Raw genomic sequence first — 21689 nt, 5'->3', positions numbered from 1 at the left:
AGTGGGCTCTCTGGTGCTGTCCATGTCTCCTGTATGTAGTGCTCCCATATGTCCTGTCTCATCACTATGTTCCTCTCATTGAGAGAGAGGTAACCCCGTGGAGCAGACTAATCATACTGAAAAGGTGGCAACCGCTCAATGTCTATCCCATGATGTGAGAACCACTGTAGCATCTGTGCATACCAAGATCCAGTGTGTCCAGCCTCAGCCAGCTGTCTGGATGCCTCAAAAGCTCAGCGGGATAATCTCTCCGTGGTACATCTTCTTGTACCTCCTCCTTGATGTTCTTCTTTATCACTTTTACATCTTCTTCCACCTCCTTTTTGATGTTCTTCTTCATCACTTCTACCCATCCTTCGCGGGCCGCCTCCATTCGATTGTGTGGGTGAGGGTTTTGGTGATCCCTTCTTTGATTGCCTCTTTGTCCACCTCAAGAAATGAATTGAAATGAAATGATATATTAACGTCTCTAAGAGGCCATAATGGCCTATGAGACCAAAACTGAGAGTACATCTGAAGTTGGTGTCTCATCAAAGAGAACAACTAAATGAGACTAAAAAGTACAATATTGATTGTCCTACAGTTATAAGAACAGAACTGTAAGACTCCAAGATGATACTGAGTAGAAAATACTAGAAAATACTGAAAAATGTATATCAAGTAGATCCATGTATGCTGATCGGTTTAAGTGTTGCCCTCTCTTTCGATCAAGTATCTACGCCATGGGGATGTCTAGAATGGAGAGGTCGTAGAAGCGAGGTAGGCGCCTCCGATGCCAAGCAATAATGGCTCTGATTTGGTGATGGTGAGGATGCAGTGGTCGGGATCCTGGTGGGCGTGGCCGACGAGCACGACATAATATAACTGCTCTATCAGTGGTGACTCCCTTGGAGCGTGGTCGGTGCCCTAATGGCCCAATGGAGGAGGTATCAGGAGGTGTGCGGGCTAGGTTGTTGGTGCTGGTGCCAAAGAAATCTATCAAGGTCCTCTATCTAGGTACATCATGGCTCGGCCTCCTGTCTGCCAAGAGGGTCTCTCTGTGTCTCCTGAGCTCAAGTAGAAACAATCCCAATCTCTGATCCTCAAACTCCATGACCCTACGTAACGGCCCAAAACCCTCTCGGAAGAGGCAATGATATCTTCCTCAGATCTCATAATAGACTGTACATCGGCAAATGTAGTGTTCCTCTGTCTCTACCTCCTCGTAGCATAGCTGACAAATGCGGTCATCCAAGATCTGATGCACATATCGCCCTGTCTCAATCCGCAGCTGGTGTGATAAGGTCCGGATCTGTCCAATGGCACAACGTATCCCATGTGATAGGTGTACATCCATGTACGTCGGGCGGGTGATAAAATCATCTGGTGAGAGGTGTAGAAAATGGCTCTTGTAATGAGCCATTTTCGTGCCTAAGGGCTCAAGGGGGCTAGTCCATGTCCTCTCTGTGTCCACTCTGATGATATCCATCCTGATCACGCGGTTTTGCTCTGAGCGGGAGAGATCCAAAAATGGACAATCCAAATTGTACTGAAAGGGTGGTAGTGCCTCTATCCGCAAACCATGTGGGTCAAACCATGATCTCATCCGAGCGTACCAGCAATAGTATCTCCATCCTCTGCCAACTGTATGGATGAGGTCAAAGCCAATCGGGAGTATCTCTGCTGAGGGAGCTCCCATAGCCGCTATAAAAAGGTAACTGCCTGGAATAGGACCTCGGTTACTACTGGTGTGGCGCCCAGCTCAGCTCGAACAATCTCATGTGGTACTGATGATTTGCTCCGAATCATGCGGGCAATCATCATCAGTGGTCTCTCCATTTGCCTCCATCCCTCATCTGTCCCTCTCTAAGATTTGTGATGTATGCTGGGCCCCCAAATTCGAGCTCCGTACAGGAGGGTCGGTGTGACAAGCGTATCAAATAGCCACAGTTTGGTGCGTGGCTCCTGAAACTGTATGTGTGCACACTGCCTCTCAAGTGCCTCCAAGGCTGCATGCCCTCGAGCTAATCTAGCTGCTGCTGCCTCCTTCAGGGCGAAACGCGGTCCTGTGAAGGTAACGCCCAAGTAGACATATGACGTGACGTACTCAATTAGCTCCCCTCGGAAAGTGAACCGAGGCTCTGATCTCGTCACCCATGCCTCTATGGTGTTAACCTTGGTTTTCCCAAGGTTCACTGTCAGATCTCTATCCGCACAAAACCTGTAACGCACCAAGGCGTCTCTGTAATCCCTCCGAAGAGTTTGAGATTAGAACAATATCATCAGCATATAACAAGATGGGTATCAACACCCCTGCCAGGCATGCCCCTGGGCCTCCCAATCTGTCTACATAATCAGAGACCGCATCAATGTACAATCCAAAGAGGGTGGGCGATAGCGGGCATCCCTGCTTCACCCCTATCGTGCTAGTCACCCTATCAGATAGTCTGCCTGGAGCTCGGACTCTGCCTGTCTCACAGACTCATACAAAGCATATATCCCCCACTGCATATCCTCGGGTACCTCAATGTCATGCCTGGCACGGGGTACGATATCGAAGGCTTTGCGGAAGTCCACAAAGCAGCAGTATATCCTTCTCTTCTATGCCCTGCCTCTTCAATAAGTGCCCAAGTGTCAATATGTGATCCAAGGTAGTAAATCCTCTCCTGAAGCCAGCCTGTCCATGTGCTCGATGACCATGCCTCTCTGCCCATCGGCTCACCTCCGACTCCAATATAGAGCCATATAGTTTGGACAAGTAATGACCAATCATGATCGTCCTATAGTTGCCTGGTACCATGGGGTCCCCACTCTTAAAGAGTGGTACAATGATATGCTCTGTCCAGCTTGTCGGGAAACCCTCACAAATGGCACGATTAAACACATGTACGATGAGCGGAGCCAAAGTGTCTCGTTCATATGAGAAGTGCTCTCCAACTAGCCCATCATGATCCTGTGCCTTTCCATTCTGTAACCTGTCTATCGCATCTAGCACCATCCGCATAGTAAAAAAGGTGCTGCTAGCCGGTCTAGCTCCCAGTGGAGAGGGGGTGGGGGTCTATCCTATTGCATCATATAGCTTTCTAGCATAAGTATGCCATGCCTCAGGTGCAGTAATCGGAGTACCAGGCTGTCTCTCCTGAAACATCTTCCATGCCCTCTTGTTGTCCTTCCCCAGGAAGAGAGTTGGTAGATCTCCTCCTCTAGCTTAGCCAGATAGGCTCGTTTCTTCCTCCGCACAAGGCGCCAGTATCTCCGCCAAGGGGCTGTCTAGAATGGAGTGGTCGTAGAATCGACGTAGGCGCCTCCGATGCCGAGCAATAATGGCTCTGATCTGGCGATGGTGAGGATGCCGTGGTCAGGATCCTCATGGGCGTTGTTGTGATGTGTGCGGTATAGCCAGGAAAGTACGAGACTTCTAGCTGTGAGAGTAGGTACCAAACCTAACAAGGAAGCTCACACACAAAATTTTCCAAGGAGTATTGGACATCTCCATTTTTTAATGACATGTACATGTGTCAATTCACCTCAACACATCCTTGAATTCATCCTGATGATTGCACAAAATTGTATACCAAATGCTTGTCCCTTTTTAGGCATAGATTCACTGGCTCCTTTTTCCAAATCCTTCAAGCCAATCACATGTAGGCATAGCTTAACCTTCGAATATTTCCAACATACATGTGACCATTCACATTCCATACATCCAGTATCATTGATTTCATCATTTCAAGATGTCCTTTATCACCTGAAAGCCTGCTTTTAAATTCTAACATCATGCAAACAAAAGATAGCATATGGCATAACTATAACATGCTCATGAATTCCAAAATTGGATCGAGTAGAAGTAGAACCAACTTCCCACGGCTTGAATATATTTTTGATGCCTTTTTCCCACAATTCTCCAAGTTCCAAAGCCTTTAAATTTTTCTCCAAAGCCTTTCTCTCATTTTCCAAATCCTTAAGGATTTATGAGATATGCCCTTTTTCTAAAAAAAAAGTAGAACAAAGAAAACACTTATCTGAACGAGTGAATTTTCTTTTTGATTTTATTTTTGCTAATCTCAAAGTTGCCTTAGCACACACGCGATGGAGGTCGCCTCAGTACACATGCGATGGAGGTCGCCTCAGTACACATGCGATGGAGGTCGCTTCAGTACACACACGATGGAGGTCGCCTCAGTACACACATGATGGAGGTCGCCTCAGGAGGTCGCCTCACAGAAGATAGCTCGATGGAGAAAAAAAAACATGAAAATGGTTGAAGCATCTCTTCATATAGCTCTCAATTCCCTCTTCAATTCTAGCACCTACACGGTGTAAATAGTAGATATATTTTTCGTTTAAAATTAACTGGTAGATAGATGCACTGGTTTTTTCTGCAGAGTTCTCCCCGTTCTCTCTGATATGCGCCATCTCCCCCAACTCTGGTTATTTCCTCTTTTTCCCGCAACAAATGCGGCGCCTCACCACCTTTTGCAGCTTAAGATTCGGAATTCCATTTTAAAAAAGCTGCGCTCGTTTATAGTTTGCATAACATCCAGAAATTTCCCCAAGGTATTCCTTTTTATACACGTAGACTGCCACCCGCCAATCGTAACTCCTTGGACTTAGATCTAAGGTCTCCTTCAGTGACCTCATCGCATGAACCTAGCACGTAGTTGCTTGGACTCCTCTGCTGATTGCGATTGAGATTAAACAGAGTAATCAAAGCACATACCATGTGTATATCAATATATCCATCCACTCCCACAGAATAGTCTGGTGGTGATTTATCATGTCCATAAATGGCATAAGCACATATGAAGCATACTCGTCATCATCGTCCACAGGCAGTGTAAAAGCTCGACTGTGCACCATTGCAACTGCCCATTTATATAGTCAAAATCTGCCCATGCCAGCTCTGGACCAACAAGCTGAGAGAAGCTCTTTTTGATGGCTCGACGGACTTGGATGAGTTCTCGCAACACTGGCTCCCACTGAATTTCTTTTAACTCATCTGGCATCAAACCTTTGCATTTCCATACATGTTAAGAAGGGTGTTCCCTACTACAAGGTCCACCATATGCATAAAACTCCATAATTCACACCACACTCATGTACAGAGGCTTCGAGACCTAGCTCAGCCTCAGCTCATCTTATTAAACCTCATTTACAATATGAACATATGTACTCAGCATCATATAATGACTCGTCATGGCACTTAACCCATGCATCTGGATTTGTATTTGATGGCCTCACATGCATGGTTTCACACCATAGACGTGCCATGGCACGACATCCACCCCCTCTAAACCTGCACATCCTCTGGTATGTGCCAAATCATCATCAAGGTCCACATATAACTGGATGTCGTCTTCATCTTCTGCATTACCAGGAAGATCATCCTCTTCCTCTTCAACCATATCCATACTACCACTGTCAAGCCTTTCATCCTGAGTCTTTTGTGAATCAAAAGGATCATTATCATGCCTTCTTTTAAATATCTTGATTCTTTTGCCTGCTACAAGATTCTTTATTTCTGTTCCATCAAGCTCACACAGAGTATACGTGGCATTTCCATGCACATGCTTGACAATGTAAGGGCCAAACCATCTTTTTGCAAATTTTCTTTGAACAGTGAATTGGTTGTCAAGGCTACTATCATACATTAAAACCCAATCACCTTCTTCAATAGGTTTTGGCCGGAGTCTGTGTCTACTATCAAATCTTTCTTTATTTTTCAACCTTGCATCTTTCAAGCGGACTTTAGCAAGCTCTACATCTTCAGGTCTCCTCTCCAACTGTCTTATGCGCAATGCAAGGAGGTCATCTCTGCTCAATCCTTCCACCCAGGGCAATACATTCCAAGTTAGAACTACTTCTTCAACTGGCATCACTGGCTTCTGACCATACATTAATTCTGCAGGCATGTATCTTGTCACTGAGCTATGAGTTGTACGGTCAGCCCACAAGGCATATGGTAGCAGCTTTGGCCACTCTCGCATTCTTTCTCTGCATGCCTTAGCCAAAGCTTTAATGATTGGAGGATGTCCTCGCTCACTTTTCCCATTGCCCTCAGGATTGTAAGCACATGTTAGGGACAGTTTGATACCAATTCTAGAGAAGAATTCCCTTGCTTCTTCAACATCTAGCTCACCCCTATCAGCTGTTATTTTCCCAACACAACCATACCGGCAGATCACATCTTCCAAGAGAAATTTGCATACTGTTTCCGTACTCTTTGTTCTAAGAGCACGCCCCTCTACCTGATTTGTCAAATCTTCTCTTGCAAGTGCTATATACCGCATCTGCCAAATTCCCAAAGGCATTGTAACTAGATCCACTACCCATTTATGGTAGGTTGGTTGCAAGCCATCACGATGCCGCACATTTGAGTACATTTGGCATACCATGCATGTTTCCACATATTGGGAAATATCCTTGTACATTCCTTTCCACCAATACTTTTCCTTTATTTTGGTAAAGATGGCCCACACACTTCTATGTCCAGCCCAGAGACTCTCATGGAATTCTTTCACAAGCTTTCCTTGAGTCTCTTTATCACATATGACTCTCTGTGGCATAGCATTCCTCTGCTTAGGATGCTTCCAGAGGTACCCATCCTCTAGGAAATAACCATATGCTTTTCTGCGGATCCTCTTAAATTCTGAGTCAGACCAATTTCCCTGTCTTGTCAGAGTACTCAAGTATTGACCAATAAGCAACCAATCTCCTTCATACATTTCCTCAGTAAAAGACTCAAGTGCATTTAATAGGCAAATATGGTCCCCCTTTGCATATGCAGTAGTGTAGAACCTTGTACCCACATCATCAATGTCACTAATCATCTCTTTCTCATCTTCATACCTGGCTCTTGATAGCATATCTGCAACTGGATTATCTTTTCCTGCAATATGCTCAAACTCAGGATTTAGTGACTTGATATAGGCAATCCACCTAAGCATAGCAATATCTGGAGTGGTACAACTTGCTATCATCCCAAGAAGTGGCAAGCAATCTGTTTCCACAAGTACAGATGCCCCAATAAGATATTCTTTTTCACATTTTAGAGCAGTGACTATTCCCCATAACTCTCTCTTGATCTGTGGATACTTTCGTTGTCGAAAGCTTAATACCTTTGCTCCAAATCTGATTACATACTTGTGATCATCCTCATCATCTTGCCCTACTGCCCATCCTATCCCAATAGGACTAGTATCAACTGTAACAATCACAGGCCTGCCACACTCATAATCTGCCTTTCTTAGAGTAGGTGATGATTGGAGCAAACATTTCAGCTTCCGCATAGCTTTAATATGTACTGCACTCCACAGAAATTTTTGATTTTTCCTCAAAAGTTGATAAAGAGGATCTGCTACATGTGCATAATGTGGGATCCAAATAACATAAAAGACACATGCTCCAAGAAATCTCCTCAGCTCTGTAACATTAATGCATGTCTCTTTCATTCTTTGTATTGCATCTATCTTAGCTGGACAAGGCCGGCGTCCACTAGTACTACAAAGATGTCCCACTATTAGCACTTCACCAACTCCAAACACTGATTTCAGCCCAGATAAAGTAAGATTCACTTCTTCAAGCCTGGATAGAACCATATCACAATCCTTTATATGATTCGCCACAAACTTGCGGCACCCCTTTGAATCCAAATCCTCATCTTTGTCTTTCTCATCACAGCCCTTTATTGGCACATCATCCAAAAATGGCATAGTTTTTTGTGGTATGAAGTCTCGTAAGACTTTATTCATTCCATTCATCATATGTGCCACTGAGTTGGTGGCTCCCTGTGGTAAAGTACACATCCTTACTAGTCCCAAAGGAGTTCTCATTGTGGTCAAGTCCCTGCTTTGTATATCCAGCTGGAACTGATCATATCCCGAATACAGATCACCCATAGAGTATATAGCTTTCCCTGCAAATGCTTCTGCAAACTCATCCACAATCAGACCTGCTCCCACATTCCTGATTGTGACTTTGTTTACAGGTTGCATGTCTTGAATAAAGCGCAATGTCCCATTTTTCTTTGGTACGGTAAACCATCTGTTGGAATATGGGGCACATGATGGCTCCAAGATTCCCATCCTGATCTTTTCTTTTAGTAATTCCATCAACTTTGGCAAGAGAGCCTTTGGTACTGGAATTCGCCGCAGGTTCCAGGGCACATGTGGAACAGTAAAGATCACCATTGGTGCTGTTACACTTGGATCAACACAGCCTATCTCATGCGGCTGAAAAGCAAAGGCTTTCCCATGTTTTACAAGCATCTCCTCAAAGCATTCCCTTTCAACTGGCAACAGAAAATCCTTCTCACCAATCTTCAGCTCTTTTAGAGTTTCTTGAGGAAATTTATGCCCAATTTTCTTCGGATCTCTAAGATTTGGTTGCATAGAAGCTTCATCTATCTTCTCCTTGCTTCCTGGTGGCAAGGACAAGGCAACTGGTTTCACCTTCTTTGCAACCGTTTTGTACTTTGTATCAACATGAGCATCTATCTCGCAATTCATGTTTTTACATTCCACCCCCTCGAATTCCTAGATTATATCATACATCTCCACAGATGACACCTCTATCATTTCATTTCCACCCTGTAAGCATGCTCTTCCCATGTCAAAAAGCACATCCATAGTATCTACAAATGACACCTCATCAAGCACCCCTGAAATAAACTCATTCTTCTCCAAAAGACCACACTGCTCAAAACTTTTTTGTTCATTTTGTATATGTTTTCGCATGCCACGCTTCAAATCCTTGCTTTTTACAAAAACCAATGACCCATAGCTGGAGAATCCCTGAAAATTTGCTGAAAAGCTATTTACATCGATTGAGTCCTGCGAGAACTCATTTCCCCTTGTACCATTGGAATCCCGCTTTACAATGGCACCTGGCCAAAATCCCTCATCTCCCTGTAATTCATGAATTCTCTATTTATCTTCGGGAGTGACTGTGCTCGAAGAGACTCACGATTCCTTTCATGGTTAATGCAAACTGTCAAGAACTGAACAGCTTTCTTGCCATCCTTACTCCTTATACTTGCATATGCCGAGTCATCATCCAAAACTTTTGTTTCCATCCTCACAGCTGTAATGTAGGGTTGCCCAAGGATAAGGGGATACGATGACATCTCCTGAACAAAGAAGTTCTGATCATCTTTCACATCCCCTATAGTTACCCTTACATTTGGACATGCTGCATAAAGCTCTCCAGATGAGTTATTAGCTGCTTTAATCATCCACCCATGATCCACATCCATTGGCCACTTACATTTGTTTTAGAGATTTTTAGCCATAAGATTTATTTCAGACCCATGATCAATTAGAGCGACATATGGCTCTTCCAAATCACCTATCTTGACAAGGGTTTCAGTGGTTGCTCTTGCCCAATGGCTCCTGGAGTAATGACTCTTTGTAAGAACTTCTTTTTCATCATCCTCTTCCACAAAGCGCACTTGTCGTGCCCCATCAGCAGAGTGATTACATTCCACCACATTTTCTCTCTCTTCCTTTTTCTGTACCTGTACTCCATGAGTCTTGGAAGTGCTTGCCTCCCCTTGCGATGGAATAGATTCAATTATGGACTGCCTTTTTCTTCGTATAATATCAATTATCTCATCATGAAATTCTTTCTTTGCAATCCCCAAGACTTCCCCTAGTGTAAATTCCACCCTGCTGTTTAGAATCCTCTCTTCAAGCACCTTTTTGAGATCTGTTTTGCAGCTTCAATATCAGATTGAAGCTTGTAGAGTGGACTTTTCCCTTTACCCTTCTCCTTCATTTTTGCTGGCACTTCTTCCATCGAAACTTCCTGTGGAGGTCTGCTATGCTGTGGAGGCATATGTGATGGCCCAGGATCCTTCTTTTCACTTCCACGTGTAACTCTTTTTGATGGCCCTCCTTCCTCATTTTCCCTTTTTCGCTTCTCCTCTACCTGTGCCTCATTATTCTGGCATTTAGCAATGTAGGCATGAATAGATAAAGAATCCACAGGCTCCTCCCAGCCAGTCTCAAGACGTATACAATCACCTGCCTCATGCAAAGCTTGCTTAGACACCTTCTTTGACGCAATTAATTCCATTGTTGATGGCCAAAAATCCTCATTCTCATAATCCTCATCATTCTCAAATCCCTGCTTTAATTGACCAACCTTTAATCCATAGGTTGCTGCCTCAACCATAGAAATGGCATGACTAGCAGCCATATCCTCAACCAGCTTTTTCATCCCTCCTTTCCCAAAATTTGTACTCAATGGAAGACCAGTCTCTGTAAGATAGATTTTCCCATCTTTGAAAAACACAAGTTGATTTTTAAGAGCTTCTTTATAGCTAGCACAATCTTTCTTTGCATGTTCTGGGTCATCACACCATATGCATCTGTATGTAAACCCTTCTTTGCTTTGAGGCCTTTGCATAGAAGCCTACCCCAATGGTAGACCCTTTTCTTCAATCCTGGACATCTTCAATTTTAGGTCACGCATACCTTTAATAAGCTCATCCATCGGCCCATCTACCTTTGGAATTGTAGCAGCTGGTTTTGGTAGATTCTCAGGGGTAACAGCAGTTATGGGGGTTGCAGAGCCCATCACCATTTTATCCCTCCTCCGCTGCCGCTTTGCTAACATGGTGACTGCATCCTCAACATCATTCCAATCACTCTTTAATCCTTGCTCTGTATCCTTATCCTCAAGGAGGATTTCCAATTTCTCTTGGAGATCTTTCCCAGCTGCTTGTAAGAAGAGCTCTGTTTTTTCTCTATCCAAAGTTGTACGTTCTATCCTTGACAGCTGGGCATAGCGCTTCTCAAACTCTCTTAGCAATTCTGTGGCAGAAATTCCCATTTTAGGTTTTGTGACCCATTCCAAGAAAGTTCGTTTAGTCACTCGCTCAGAATCCTCCATGAAATATTCATCCTTTAAAGCAAGCTTGAACTCCTCCCAATTTCTGCCACCATGTGCTGTCTGCAATCCTCTTATGCGCTCTCTTATTTCAGGAACACATACCAGCTCGAAACTTCGAACCATATCCTCCTCAGTCACCCTGTTTAGCTCCATCTCCTTTATATAATTGCGCAGGTACTTTGTGATGTCCTTCCCATCAAATTGGTCCACCTTTTTCACAATTGATTGTAATGCTTTAGTCGTGGAAATTTGTCCCCTCTCAGCAGCTTGTTGCTGTTGCATGTACATGGTAAACATCTGAAACATCTGCATAACTCCGGGGTCAAAATAAACCCCCTGACCCTCAGAATTCTCAGCCATAGCTTCCCTGTATATTTCACCACACTCTCACCCCAGCAGTTTCACGTCGGGTTCACCAAAGCTGTCGTGATGTGTGCGGTATAGCCAGGAAAGTACGAGACTTCTAGCTGTGAGAGTAGGTACCAAACCTAACAAGGAAGCTCACACACAAAATTTTCCAAGGAGTATTGGACATCTCCATTTTTTAATGACATGTACATGTGTCAATTCACCTCAACACATCCTTGAATTCATCCTGATGATTGCACAAAATTGTATACCAAATGCTTGTCCCTTTTTAGGCATAGATTCACTGGCTCCTTTTTCCAAATCCTTCAAGCCAATCACATGTAGGCATAGCTTAACCTTCGAATATTTCCAACATACATGTGACCATTCACATTCCATACATCCAGTATCATTGATTTCATCATTTCAAGATGTCCTTTATCACCTGAAAGCCTGCTTTTAAATTCTAACATCATGCAAACAAAAGATAGCATATGGCATAACTATAACATGCTCATGAATTCCAAAATTGGATCGAGTAGAAGTAGAACCAACTTCCCACGGCTTGAATATATTTTTGATGCCTTTTTCCCACAATTCTCCAAGTTCCAAAGCCTTTAAATTTTTCTCCAAAGCCTTTCTCTCATTTTCCAAATCCTTAAGGATTTATGAGATATGCCCTTTTTCTAAAAAAAAGTAGAACAAAGAAAACACTTATCTGAACGAGTGAATTTTCTTTTTGATTTTATTTTTGCTAATCTCAAAGTTGCCTTAGCACACATGCGATGGAGGTCGCCTCAGTACACATGCGATGGAGGTCGCTTCAGTACACACACGATGGAGGTCGCCTCAGTACACACACGATGGAGGTCGCCTCACAGAAGATAGCTCGATGGAGAAAAAAAAACATGAAAATGGTTGAAGCATCTCTTCATATAGCTCTCAATTCCCTCTTCAATTCTAGCACCTACACGGTGTAAACAGTAGATATATTTTTCGTTTAAAATTAACTGGTAGATAGATGCACTGGTTTTTTCTGCAGAGTTCTCCCCCTTCTCTCTGATATGCGTCGTCTCCCCCAACTCTGGTTATTTCCTCTTTTTCCCGCAACAAATGCGGCGCCTCACCACCTTTTGCAGCTTAAGATTCGGAATTCCATTTCAAAAAAGCTGCGCTCGTTTATAGTTTGCATAACATCCAGAAATTTCCCCAAGGTATTCCTTTTTATACACGTAGACTGCCACCCGCCAATCGTAACTCCTTGGACTTAGATCTAAGGTCTCCTTCAGTGACCTCATCGCATGAACCTAGCACGTAGTTGCTTGGACTCCTCTACTGATTGCGATTGAGATTAAACAGAGTAATCAAAGCACATACCATGTGTATATCAATATATCCATCCACTCCCACAGAATAGTCTGGTGGTGATTTATCATGTCCATAAATGGCATAAGCACATATGAAGCATACTCGTCATCATCGTCCACAGGCAGTGTAAAAGCTCGACTGTGCACCATTGCAACTGCCCATTTATATAGTCAAAATCTGCCCATGCCAGCTCTGGACCAACAAGCTGAGAGAAGCTCTTTTTGATGGCTCGACGGACTTGGATGAGTTCTCGCAACACTGGCTCCCACTGAATTTCTTTTAACTCATCTGGCATCAAACCTTTGCATTTCCATACATGTTAAGAAGGGTGTTCCCTACTACAAGGTCCACCATATGCATAAAACTCCATAATTCACACCACACTCATGTACAGAGGCTTCGAGACCTGGCTCAGCCTCAGCTCATCTTATTAAACCTCATTTACAATATGAACATATGTACTCAGCATCATATAATGACTCGTCATGGCACTTAACCCATGCATCTGGATTTGTATTTGATGGCCTCACATGCATGGTTTCACACCATAGACGTGCCATGGCACGACAGCGTGACCAACGAGCACGACATAAGATAACTGCTCTATCAGTGGTGACTCCAGGGGAGCGTGGTCTACTAGAGGCCGAACTCGACCTATAAGATAACTGCTCTGTGAGTGGTGACTCCTTGGGAGAGAAAGAAAGAAAGAAAGAAAGATATATTAACGTCTGCAAAAGGCCAAAATTGGCCTATGAGACAACCAAGTAGTACAATGATGTTCCTCCAGTCATCAAGAGTGAGAGAGTGAGGGAGCGGGAAAGAAAGAAAGAAAGAAAGAAATCGGTATTAATGTCTACTAGAGGCCGAACTCGACCTATGAGACAAATCAATGTACAACTGTCAATGTCCTTTGGGTGTCTAGAAAAAAAAAGGACAAAATGAACATGAAATAAACTATGAAAGTACTGAGCTAGTTGGGGGGGGGGGGGGGGGGGTGTGATGGATGGAGCACTACTGCTAGAGGCTCAGTAATGCAACCTATATGCGTAGGGTATACAAGAACGCAATGGAGATCTGTCTAGCTCCAATCAGTACCATAATGGGGGTGTAATATGTGATACATAGGCGATGGCGAGGCAAAAATCCCTCGGAGCATGATCTCCGGGTGTGAGTGTAAGTGAGCTAGCCGCTCCTGGATATGGTGCTGATGTCGATCCCGTATCTCTGTGATCTCCCTCTGATGCACTCTGGGAGTCTGGTAGCCTGGTGCTCTCGGTCTCCGTTTGGCTCGGAGGTCCGCAGCGCGCTGAACTGTAACCAACTCCTGTGTCAAGGAAGGCACTGGGATAGATCTCTGGAAAAAAATCAGTGAGCTGGAGCTGTCGCCCACCTCTCCCTGTGGTATGAGTCTGTAGCAATACCTCTCTGTGGCGTTGTGTCTCTAGCAAGAACTGGCCAAATCTGCGGATTCCATGATCTGGCGCAGTGAGGGATGTCCACTGAAGATGGTGGTGTATCTCTCTAATGTCACTATATGCTTTGCATCTGCATACATAATGCTCCTCACTCTCAACCTCCTCCTGGCATAGTCTGCATATCCTTTCTGCTCTGGAGATCCGTGCTGCCCTACCTGCCTCAATCTCAAGCTAGTGTGATGACACTCTGAGCTGGCCAATCGCCACTTGGGCACTGTGAGGCATGTACACATCCATATATCCAGGTCGCTGAATGAATCCATCCACTGAGATACGCATAAACTGATCTCTGTAGTATAGCATCTTCGGCGATAGAGGCTGACTGGGTGTAATCCAAGTCTCCTGAGTGTATCGTTGCCATAAATCCTGCCGAAGGACTCTGTTCCTCTCACTGTGAGAGAGTTGGATGTGTGGTGCATGTATATCATACTAAAAGGTGACAGGTGATCTATGTTGAGACCATGCTGAGTGAGCCACTGTATCATCTGTGAATACCATGATCTCCTATCTCCACTCTCTGTGAGCTTCCTCCTGGATGCCTCAAAAGCTCTATGTGAGAGTCGATCTGATGGCATATCTCTTATCCTCTGTATGAAGCAGATGTCTAGAAGAGGGCCTCTACTAGCATAGCAGGTGCAGCAAACTCCGCTCGGACAATGTCATGTGGGACGGAGGGTTTGCTGCGGATCATCCGCCGTGAGAGCATGAGAATCTGAGGCCTCTCTATCTGAGACCATGTGGAGGTGGCGAGCCCAGGTGCCCATACTGCTGCAGCATACATCAAAGCAGGGGTAACTAGTGTGTCAAACAACCACCCCTTCGTGCGGGCTCCTGGAAGTGTGCCTGGTGACATTGTCTCTAGCATGGCCAGAGTTGCATACCCTCGAGTGAGTCTATCCCTGGCTGCCTGTGCCATAGTAAATCTTCCTGGCGGAGTCACAAATGTAATCCCCAAGTACACATATGAGTCTACCACCTCTACTTGTCCTCCTGCTAGTGTGAAGATGGCCTGTCGTCGAACCGGCCCTGAGGTGTGGAAAATCACGACCTTGGTTTTCCCAAGGTTCACTGAAGTCCCCTCTGTGTGCAGAAGTCGTCGAGTGCATGGAGATGATGATGTAGTCCCATCCGCGACTCAGAGACCAAAATAATATCATCTGCATATAGCATAATGTGGACTGTGGTACCTGAGATGTCTACCCCGTCCCCACCACCATGAACAATGAAGTCAGCCACCTCATCAAGGGCATCCTTGCTTCACACCTATGGTGCTAGCAATAAGATCAGATAGCCCCCCGAGGACCTGCTCATATAAAGCATAGATGCCCCAGACCATCTCTAATGGGATCCCCAATGACTGGAGGCGCTGGAAGAGTCTCTCCCGTGGCACCATGTCAAATGCTTTGCGGAAATCCACAAAGCAGCAATATAATCTCCTCTCCCGCACCCTAGCCTGATCAATCAAACATCTCAGAGTGAATATATGGTCAATAGTGGAGAAAGCTCGTCGGAATCCAGCCTGCCCTAGTGCTCGCAGTCCCTCCCTCTCTGCATATGAGCTCAACTCTGCCTCGAGCACTGTGCCATAAAGTTGGCCAATGTATGGCCAATCATGATAGTCTTCTAGTTGCTGGGATCTAGCATGTCTCCCGCTTTGTGGAGAGGCACGATGGTGTGCTTAGTCTACTCAGCTAGTAGGCCCTCCACTAGTGCCCTATTAAAGAGGTGAGCAACAAAGGGTGCCAGTGTGTCAGCTGCATAAATAAGATGCTCACTCTGTATACCTGTGTGGTCAGCCGATCTCCCATGTTGTAACCGGCGGATAGCTCTCTCTACCATCGAGGCAGCAAAGAAAGTAGAGGTGGTGGTAGGGCGGGGCTCCTGTGGTTTTGGTATGGGCAGTTGCTGAGGGATATGGAGGCTCTTTGCATGTGTGCGCCATGTGTGTGGATCCTCAATCGGGGTACGAGGGCGAGGCTCTCTCATCCTGCGTCATGAAGTGGCTGTATCTCTGCTCATGAGTAGGTGGTATATATTCCAGTACTGTGCCTCCTCATATGCACGCCTCTTACGGCGTGCTCGCCTGTCTCTGTGTAATGGTCGCCAGTGCTCTTTGGGTACGGAGGTGTCTGTATAGATCTCTGCACTCATCATCATACCACCAATTCTGGGGCATGCTCCCAGATCTATCTGTGTGTGCAATGTGTGTATGATGGCCATATGTAGTAGAGATGACATCTCAGTGGTGAGTCTCTAGAGGTGACAGGGGATCCATCTAGAGTAGCCCGTCATATACATGATGCTCATATATGTCTGCCAGGTCATGGGTGAAGTAGAAAGTGGTATGCGATGCCTGTGTGGGCTGTGTGGGTGCTGGTGTGGAGCTCGCCAGTGATAGCAAGAGGTACGTGTGATCCGCACCGATAGGATAGGGGGGGATGGTGAAAGATGTCACTGCCGGTGTGGTCTCCATGGACCCCATGATGTAGTCCACTGTGCTACCTCCCCCTGACCGTGGAAAGCATGTTAGTGCTCCTGAATCCTGACACTGTCTCATCCCATTATAAATAACAAGATGGTGTCGGGCTCCCAACTCAAGTAAGTGATGACCATATCTGGTGTTATCCGGCCCCATGTCCTCTACCACCCTGCAAGCTCCCATGTCCTCCACCTCTAGTGTGTGCATCACCTCGAGGTGCTCGAAATCATAAATGTCCCATTGTCGGCTCTGTGTCCGTGCATTGAAGTCTCCCATAAGTCCCCCAAGTTGGAGTAGTGTATGATCTCATCTGAAAGGGCTGCATATGGTGACTCTCCCAATGGCCCTGTGTCCTCCTCCTCCTCTCTACTCTCCTCCTCTGCTGTCATGGCATATCTCGATCCTCTGGGAGAGAAGTAGCATAGAGCAATGTAAAACACCCTGTCTGCCGAGAGGTGTAGTCTGATCCACATGTATCTAGCCTCCTGGTCACGTGCTACCACCCGTAGGTGCTCATGTAGCTCTCGCTTGAAGAGTACCGCTATACCTCCATATCCTCTCGATGTGCTCTGCCGTGTGGTCCCCCTCTGTATAGACTCCCACTGATAACCCTCTACTTTGGGTAGCCCCCTCTTTGGGCTCTGGTGTGTCTCTGTAAGTAGTATGATGTCCCGTCCCTCCATGACCTCCTCCATCCTCCCAGGATGTGTCCAAAGTGCTCCATTGCAGTTCCAAACTGCTATGTGTATCTGTGAATCTGGATCCTCCATAGCCGATGTCCCATAGGCCGAATCGGTGGCCATGCCATCGATGATGACATGACCATCGCGATAGAATGCTCTCTTGCCCTCTTTCCAGGCCTGTAGGACTCTCGGCATGCATGTTTTCCTGTGTTCTATCTGCATCCTCGTAAGGTCGTCATCTAAATAGATGGGAGGCTGGCCAAGAGTGAGAGAGTGGGGGAGAGAGAGAGGAGAGGTCAAGCCTTATAGGCAGCTCCAAGCACAGTCCCCATGGGGGATGGGTCATGGCAGGCCACAGTGCCAACGGGAGAAAATGGGCGCAGCCACCAATGGGAGAAAACAGGCAGAAGCAATGGCAGAAAAAACAGCGAAAAAAAAACCGCGAAAAAACCAACGAAAAAAAAAAGGCAAAAAAAATAGCAAAAAAAACGCGCGTTCCGGGCATCCCGTTCCAGACCCGTCCCCGACAAGATGTGGCCGTTCCGCCATCCCCTAGTGACAAAGATGCCCGAGACGTTTCCCCCATCCCCATTCCATGTTGGAACGCCAAGTCGTTTCGGGACGGCATTTCCGCGTCCCGGCCCTCCGTCCCCTCCGTCCCCTGTGACAATGCATGAAATAGAAAGGAGGGAGTGGAAGAAAAGGAGGGACTGTTACCCTAAACCTTCATTGCATACATTGTGGAGGCCCATCTGCTTTTCCAAATAGAAAGAAGATGTGAACTATCCTTTATTACATGACAGGGAAAAAGCTGACATGATGAGTCTAAGTACCCTTAGACTCTATGGATCTAGCTCTCTAGTCTCCGCATGAAATTGGCATGTACCCTTGCTATAGAATTGCATTGGTTTATGTAACAACTAGCATAATGCATGAAACAAGCGCACATACACATGACATGCAGTCCCACACACTCCCACGGCAGCAAATTTTAAAAGTACAAAACAGTTCACTCACACTACATGCAACGCAGTTCTAATTTCTTTATCAGGAAAGCTGATGCAGCTCAAAAAGAGGCAAACCTGCCTGAGAGACGCTTTTTATAAATAGACCAGAAGCTGTTTTTCAACATCCTGCAAGCACACGCACACACAGCAATTGAAGAAAAGAATCATCAACTACTTATTTTGAGAAGTTTGTAGACCAAATTTATTTGAGTATACAAATCTTTCTGGAACCTAAAAAGGAAACCTTTTTTTAACATAATACCTGTATAAAGCCATAAAGTTTCATACCATATGAAATTTAATCCTAGCGACAATGATCTCTGGTCCAAAAGACCACGGCTTTTTGGCACACGAACAAATTCGTGCAAGCACGTCTTCAAGCCATCTACAAATCTGTCCACCTGCTCCTTCATCTTGATGGACGTATGGAGGCAACTATCCGATTATTGAGGGTAGGGATTTGGTTGTTGAGGCATGTAGCTTTCTGATGATCAAGCCAGGTAGCTATCTGGTTATCGAGACGGACCAACAGCATATCGGCCAAGGCCACTATCTGCTCGTTTCTGGCCATGATGACCCAAAAAAAAAAGGCTGGAAAGAAGTAAAGGGTACCCAAAAGAGAACTTTTCCCAAACCATTCATGCTCATCTGACTCTATGGGCTGATCCCCAACCAGGCAACCAACACAACAGGAATGCTAGAGAATAATAACACTAGGCCTTCATAGCAAATGTAGAGCTACTAGCTAGATGCAAGCATTAAGCAGAGAGAAGATGCCATTGGAGGACAAAAAGACACAATAATGCAAGCACATCCAGTAAATTTGGGACTAACCTGTATTATTGTGAGAGCAAAAGCTCCAAAATACAAAATATTGTCCACTACCAAGACTGTAAACCTAAGAAAAAAACGATCGATTGAAAAAAAGCGCCTAAGTTAATGAAACCCAGATGCTCCCCGAATCTCCCAAGTGGGCTAGCTCTACTGCTACCCACCTTCTAACACACGCTCGTGAGTTCCTCCCAGACTGCTTGATTGCTGAGATAAGGGCAGAGTGTTGGTTGATGACTGAAGTTGGGAGGCAAGCTCCTATTTACAGATCCCCCCAGCCCTTTTATACACAGGTTGGATGATCAGCCTGCGACTGCCCACCTGCCCCACCAAAATGCCATGTTCACATTTGGGCATCTCTTCCCACCAGCTGGTCCACACAAGGGCACTGGCCTGCTGCTGTCCACCTGTTCAGTGCCCTGGGGCTGCCGGCCTAGGGCGCTACTGATCTGCAGGTGTGTCACGACTGAAGTTCAGCTTTAAAGCACAGACACTTCCTGGTTTTTTTGTCTACACGCCAGTGGCTACTGATCAACAGGTTTTGTGAATCAACATAATGTAATTATTGAGATGCATATTCAACTCTGAAACAGGAAAAAGAAAACAAAGGGGACCTACTCAGCAACAGCTATTCCACCATGACCATCAAAAACTCCAAAAAAGGAAGGATCAGAGCCCTTTGGATCAACTACAATGCTGTATGTGTCCTCCATAGCTGGCCTGCCTGTGCCTTGCACTGCTGCGGCTCCAACCCTGGTATCAAGTATGAATGACAACAGAAGTTAGGGAAAAAGGGAAAGAAAAGAAAACAGGCTGTATAAAAAATCAAATGAGTACTGCTTTCTAAATACGTGTGCAGATAGGAGTCGACAATCACAATAGCATAACAGCCATGTGCATAGACTTGAGAGGTCAAATTTTAGTGTCCAAAACAAGCCCTAAAAGCATTGTGCAGCAAGATTAACCAGTTTAGTGGAATAAACATGCAATTTTTTGTGTTCGTTTGCTGAGGCAAAATGCAGAGGGTGAGCTGCTCTGGAACCATACTTCCACTTCAGACAGTCCCCTCAGTCACTATTGGTGTTGGCATCGGACATACCTCTCTGCCATTCACACGGTAGCTCTTTATGAATTCTCTCTAATGGTGTTCAAACTTCCATTATGGGCACTTTCCTTTCTTGGGTTTCTGCCCATGTTTGTGACATCCATCTGCTCAAGTACTTAAATGGATGTCATGCTTGGCCTACTAGTTAGGATTAGGGATTAGCAAAACAATAAGCACCATGTTGTGAGCCCTTATCCAAAAGAGGTGGTGTGAGAACTCAAGATTCCATCTCTCACAAAGACATAAACATAAAGATGATGAACACTAAACAATGAAAAGCAAGAGCACTTAAAGGCATGTCATGCTTGGCCTACTACTTAGGATTAGGGATTAGCAAAACGATAAGCACCATGTTGTGAGCCCTTATCTGAAAAGGGACAAAAGAGGTGGTGTGAGGACTCAAGATTCCAGCTCTCACAAAGAGAGAAAAATAAAGATGATAAACACTAAGCAATGAAAAGCAAGAGCAATAGAACTGAAAAATCATATACAATGAAGAAAAACTCACAGTGGAAAGATTAAGCTCAAGCTTGACACCTTTGTTTTCACACCACTTAGAACCACTCAAATTGAAATAGGCGTAAAAATCACAAAGAGAGTACACCTTTAAGTTCACTAGGAGCATCTTGAGTCACTTAGTGCTCATTCTTCTCCTAAAATCAAGGCACCTCTACTATAATCAAGAAACCTTTACACAAAGTGGTTCCATAAAGAGGAGGTATACAAAGGGTTTTTTCTATGCACGAAAGTTGGACACCACTGAGGTTTAACATGGTGATCACAAAGGTTTGTTCCTATGCACAAAGGTTGGACACCACTAAGGCTTTACATGGTGATCACAAAATTTGATGAAGACATAGAATCCATGACGCCACCAAGAATGTCACCGAAGGTGTTCAACAAGAGCATAGTTGTCAGGTACGATACCGTATGGTTCGTACGATACGATCCATACGGAAAAATACGGTACGATATAAAACTTTTTCTTATCATACGATAAAATACAGTGTTTTAAAAAAATACTTATATTTCCAAGTCCAGATATGAAGTATTTTAGAAAGGAGGGAAGCATCATAGTACAGAGGAAGCTCAAACAGCCATAGATAAGCAAAAGAAAGATCATTACCTACCAAAAATTTTACTTTTTTTGGAAAAAAAATTATTTTTGAAAACAAACTTCAGAAGAAAAAAAAATTCCCTGAAAAAATCCGTGCAAATCCGTACGAGTACGTATGATATCGTGCCATACGGTATTCCGTATGATATGTTGTTGTACGCCGTACGGAAACCACCCTGCACAAGAGGAACCTGAAAGCCCCGCCAAAGTACTGAGGTCAACAAACCCAGACAATTGTTGAGGTAGATGCGCCATATGAACATGTCGATGTTGACACACCAAGAGTTGATGTGTGACAAACATGAGAAAAATTGCATGACACACATGCTCACCAAGATGATGGCAACACAATCATCGATAAAGACGCGGCCACCAAGTGTTTCCCTCAATAGACCCATGAAATG

The 21689-nt window shown here is 44.9% G+C and overlaps 1 protein-coding gene across 1 annotated transcript in view; it reads right to left on the bottom strand.

The window, feature by feature from the left end:
* Nucleotides 1–21689, bottom strand: part of LOC147636476 (putative protein phosphatase 2C 45) — a 106477-nt gene that overhangs the window by 45169 nt on the left and 39619 nt on the right. The window contains exons 4-5 of the mRNA XM_086801921.1: nucleotides 19682–19816; nucleotides 18312–18358 (exon numbers count right to left, since the gene is read on the bottom strand). Of these exons, the coding sequence (XP_086658047.1) occupies nucleotides 18312–18358; nucleotides 19682–19816 (182 nt within the window). The remainder of the gene's footprint in view (nucleotides 1–18311; nucleotides 18359–19681; nucleotides 19817–21689) is intronic.

The sequence above is a fragment of the Cibotium barometz genome, chromosome 8 (genome assembly GCF_041138505.1).
Source record: "Cibotium barometz isolate CiBa-2024 chromosome 8, ASM4113850v1, whole genome shotgun sequence".
Taxonomy (NCBI): domain Eukaryota; kingdom Viridiplantae; phylum Streptophyta; class Polypodiopsida; order Cyatheales; family Cibotiaceae; genus Cibotium; species Cibotium barometz.
Note: the sequence above shows the minus strand (reverse complement) of the source record. Positions and strands in the feature narration are given on the sequence as shown.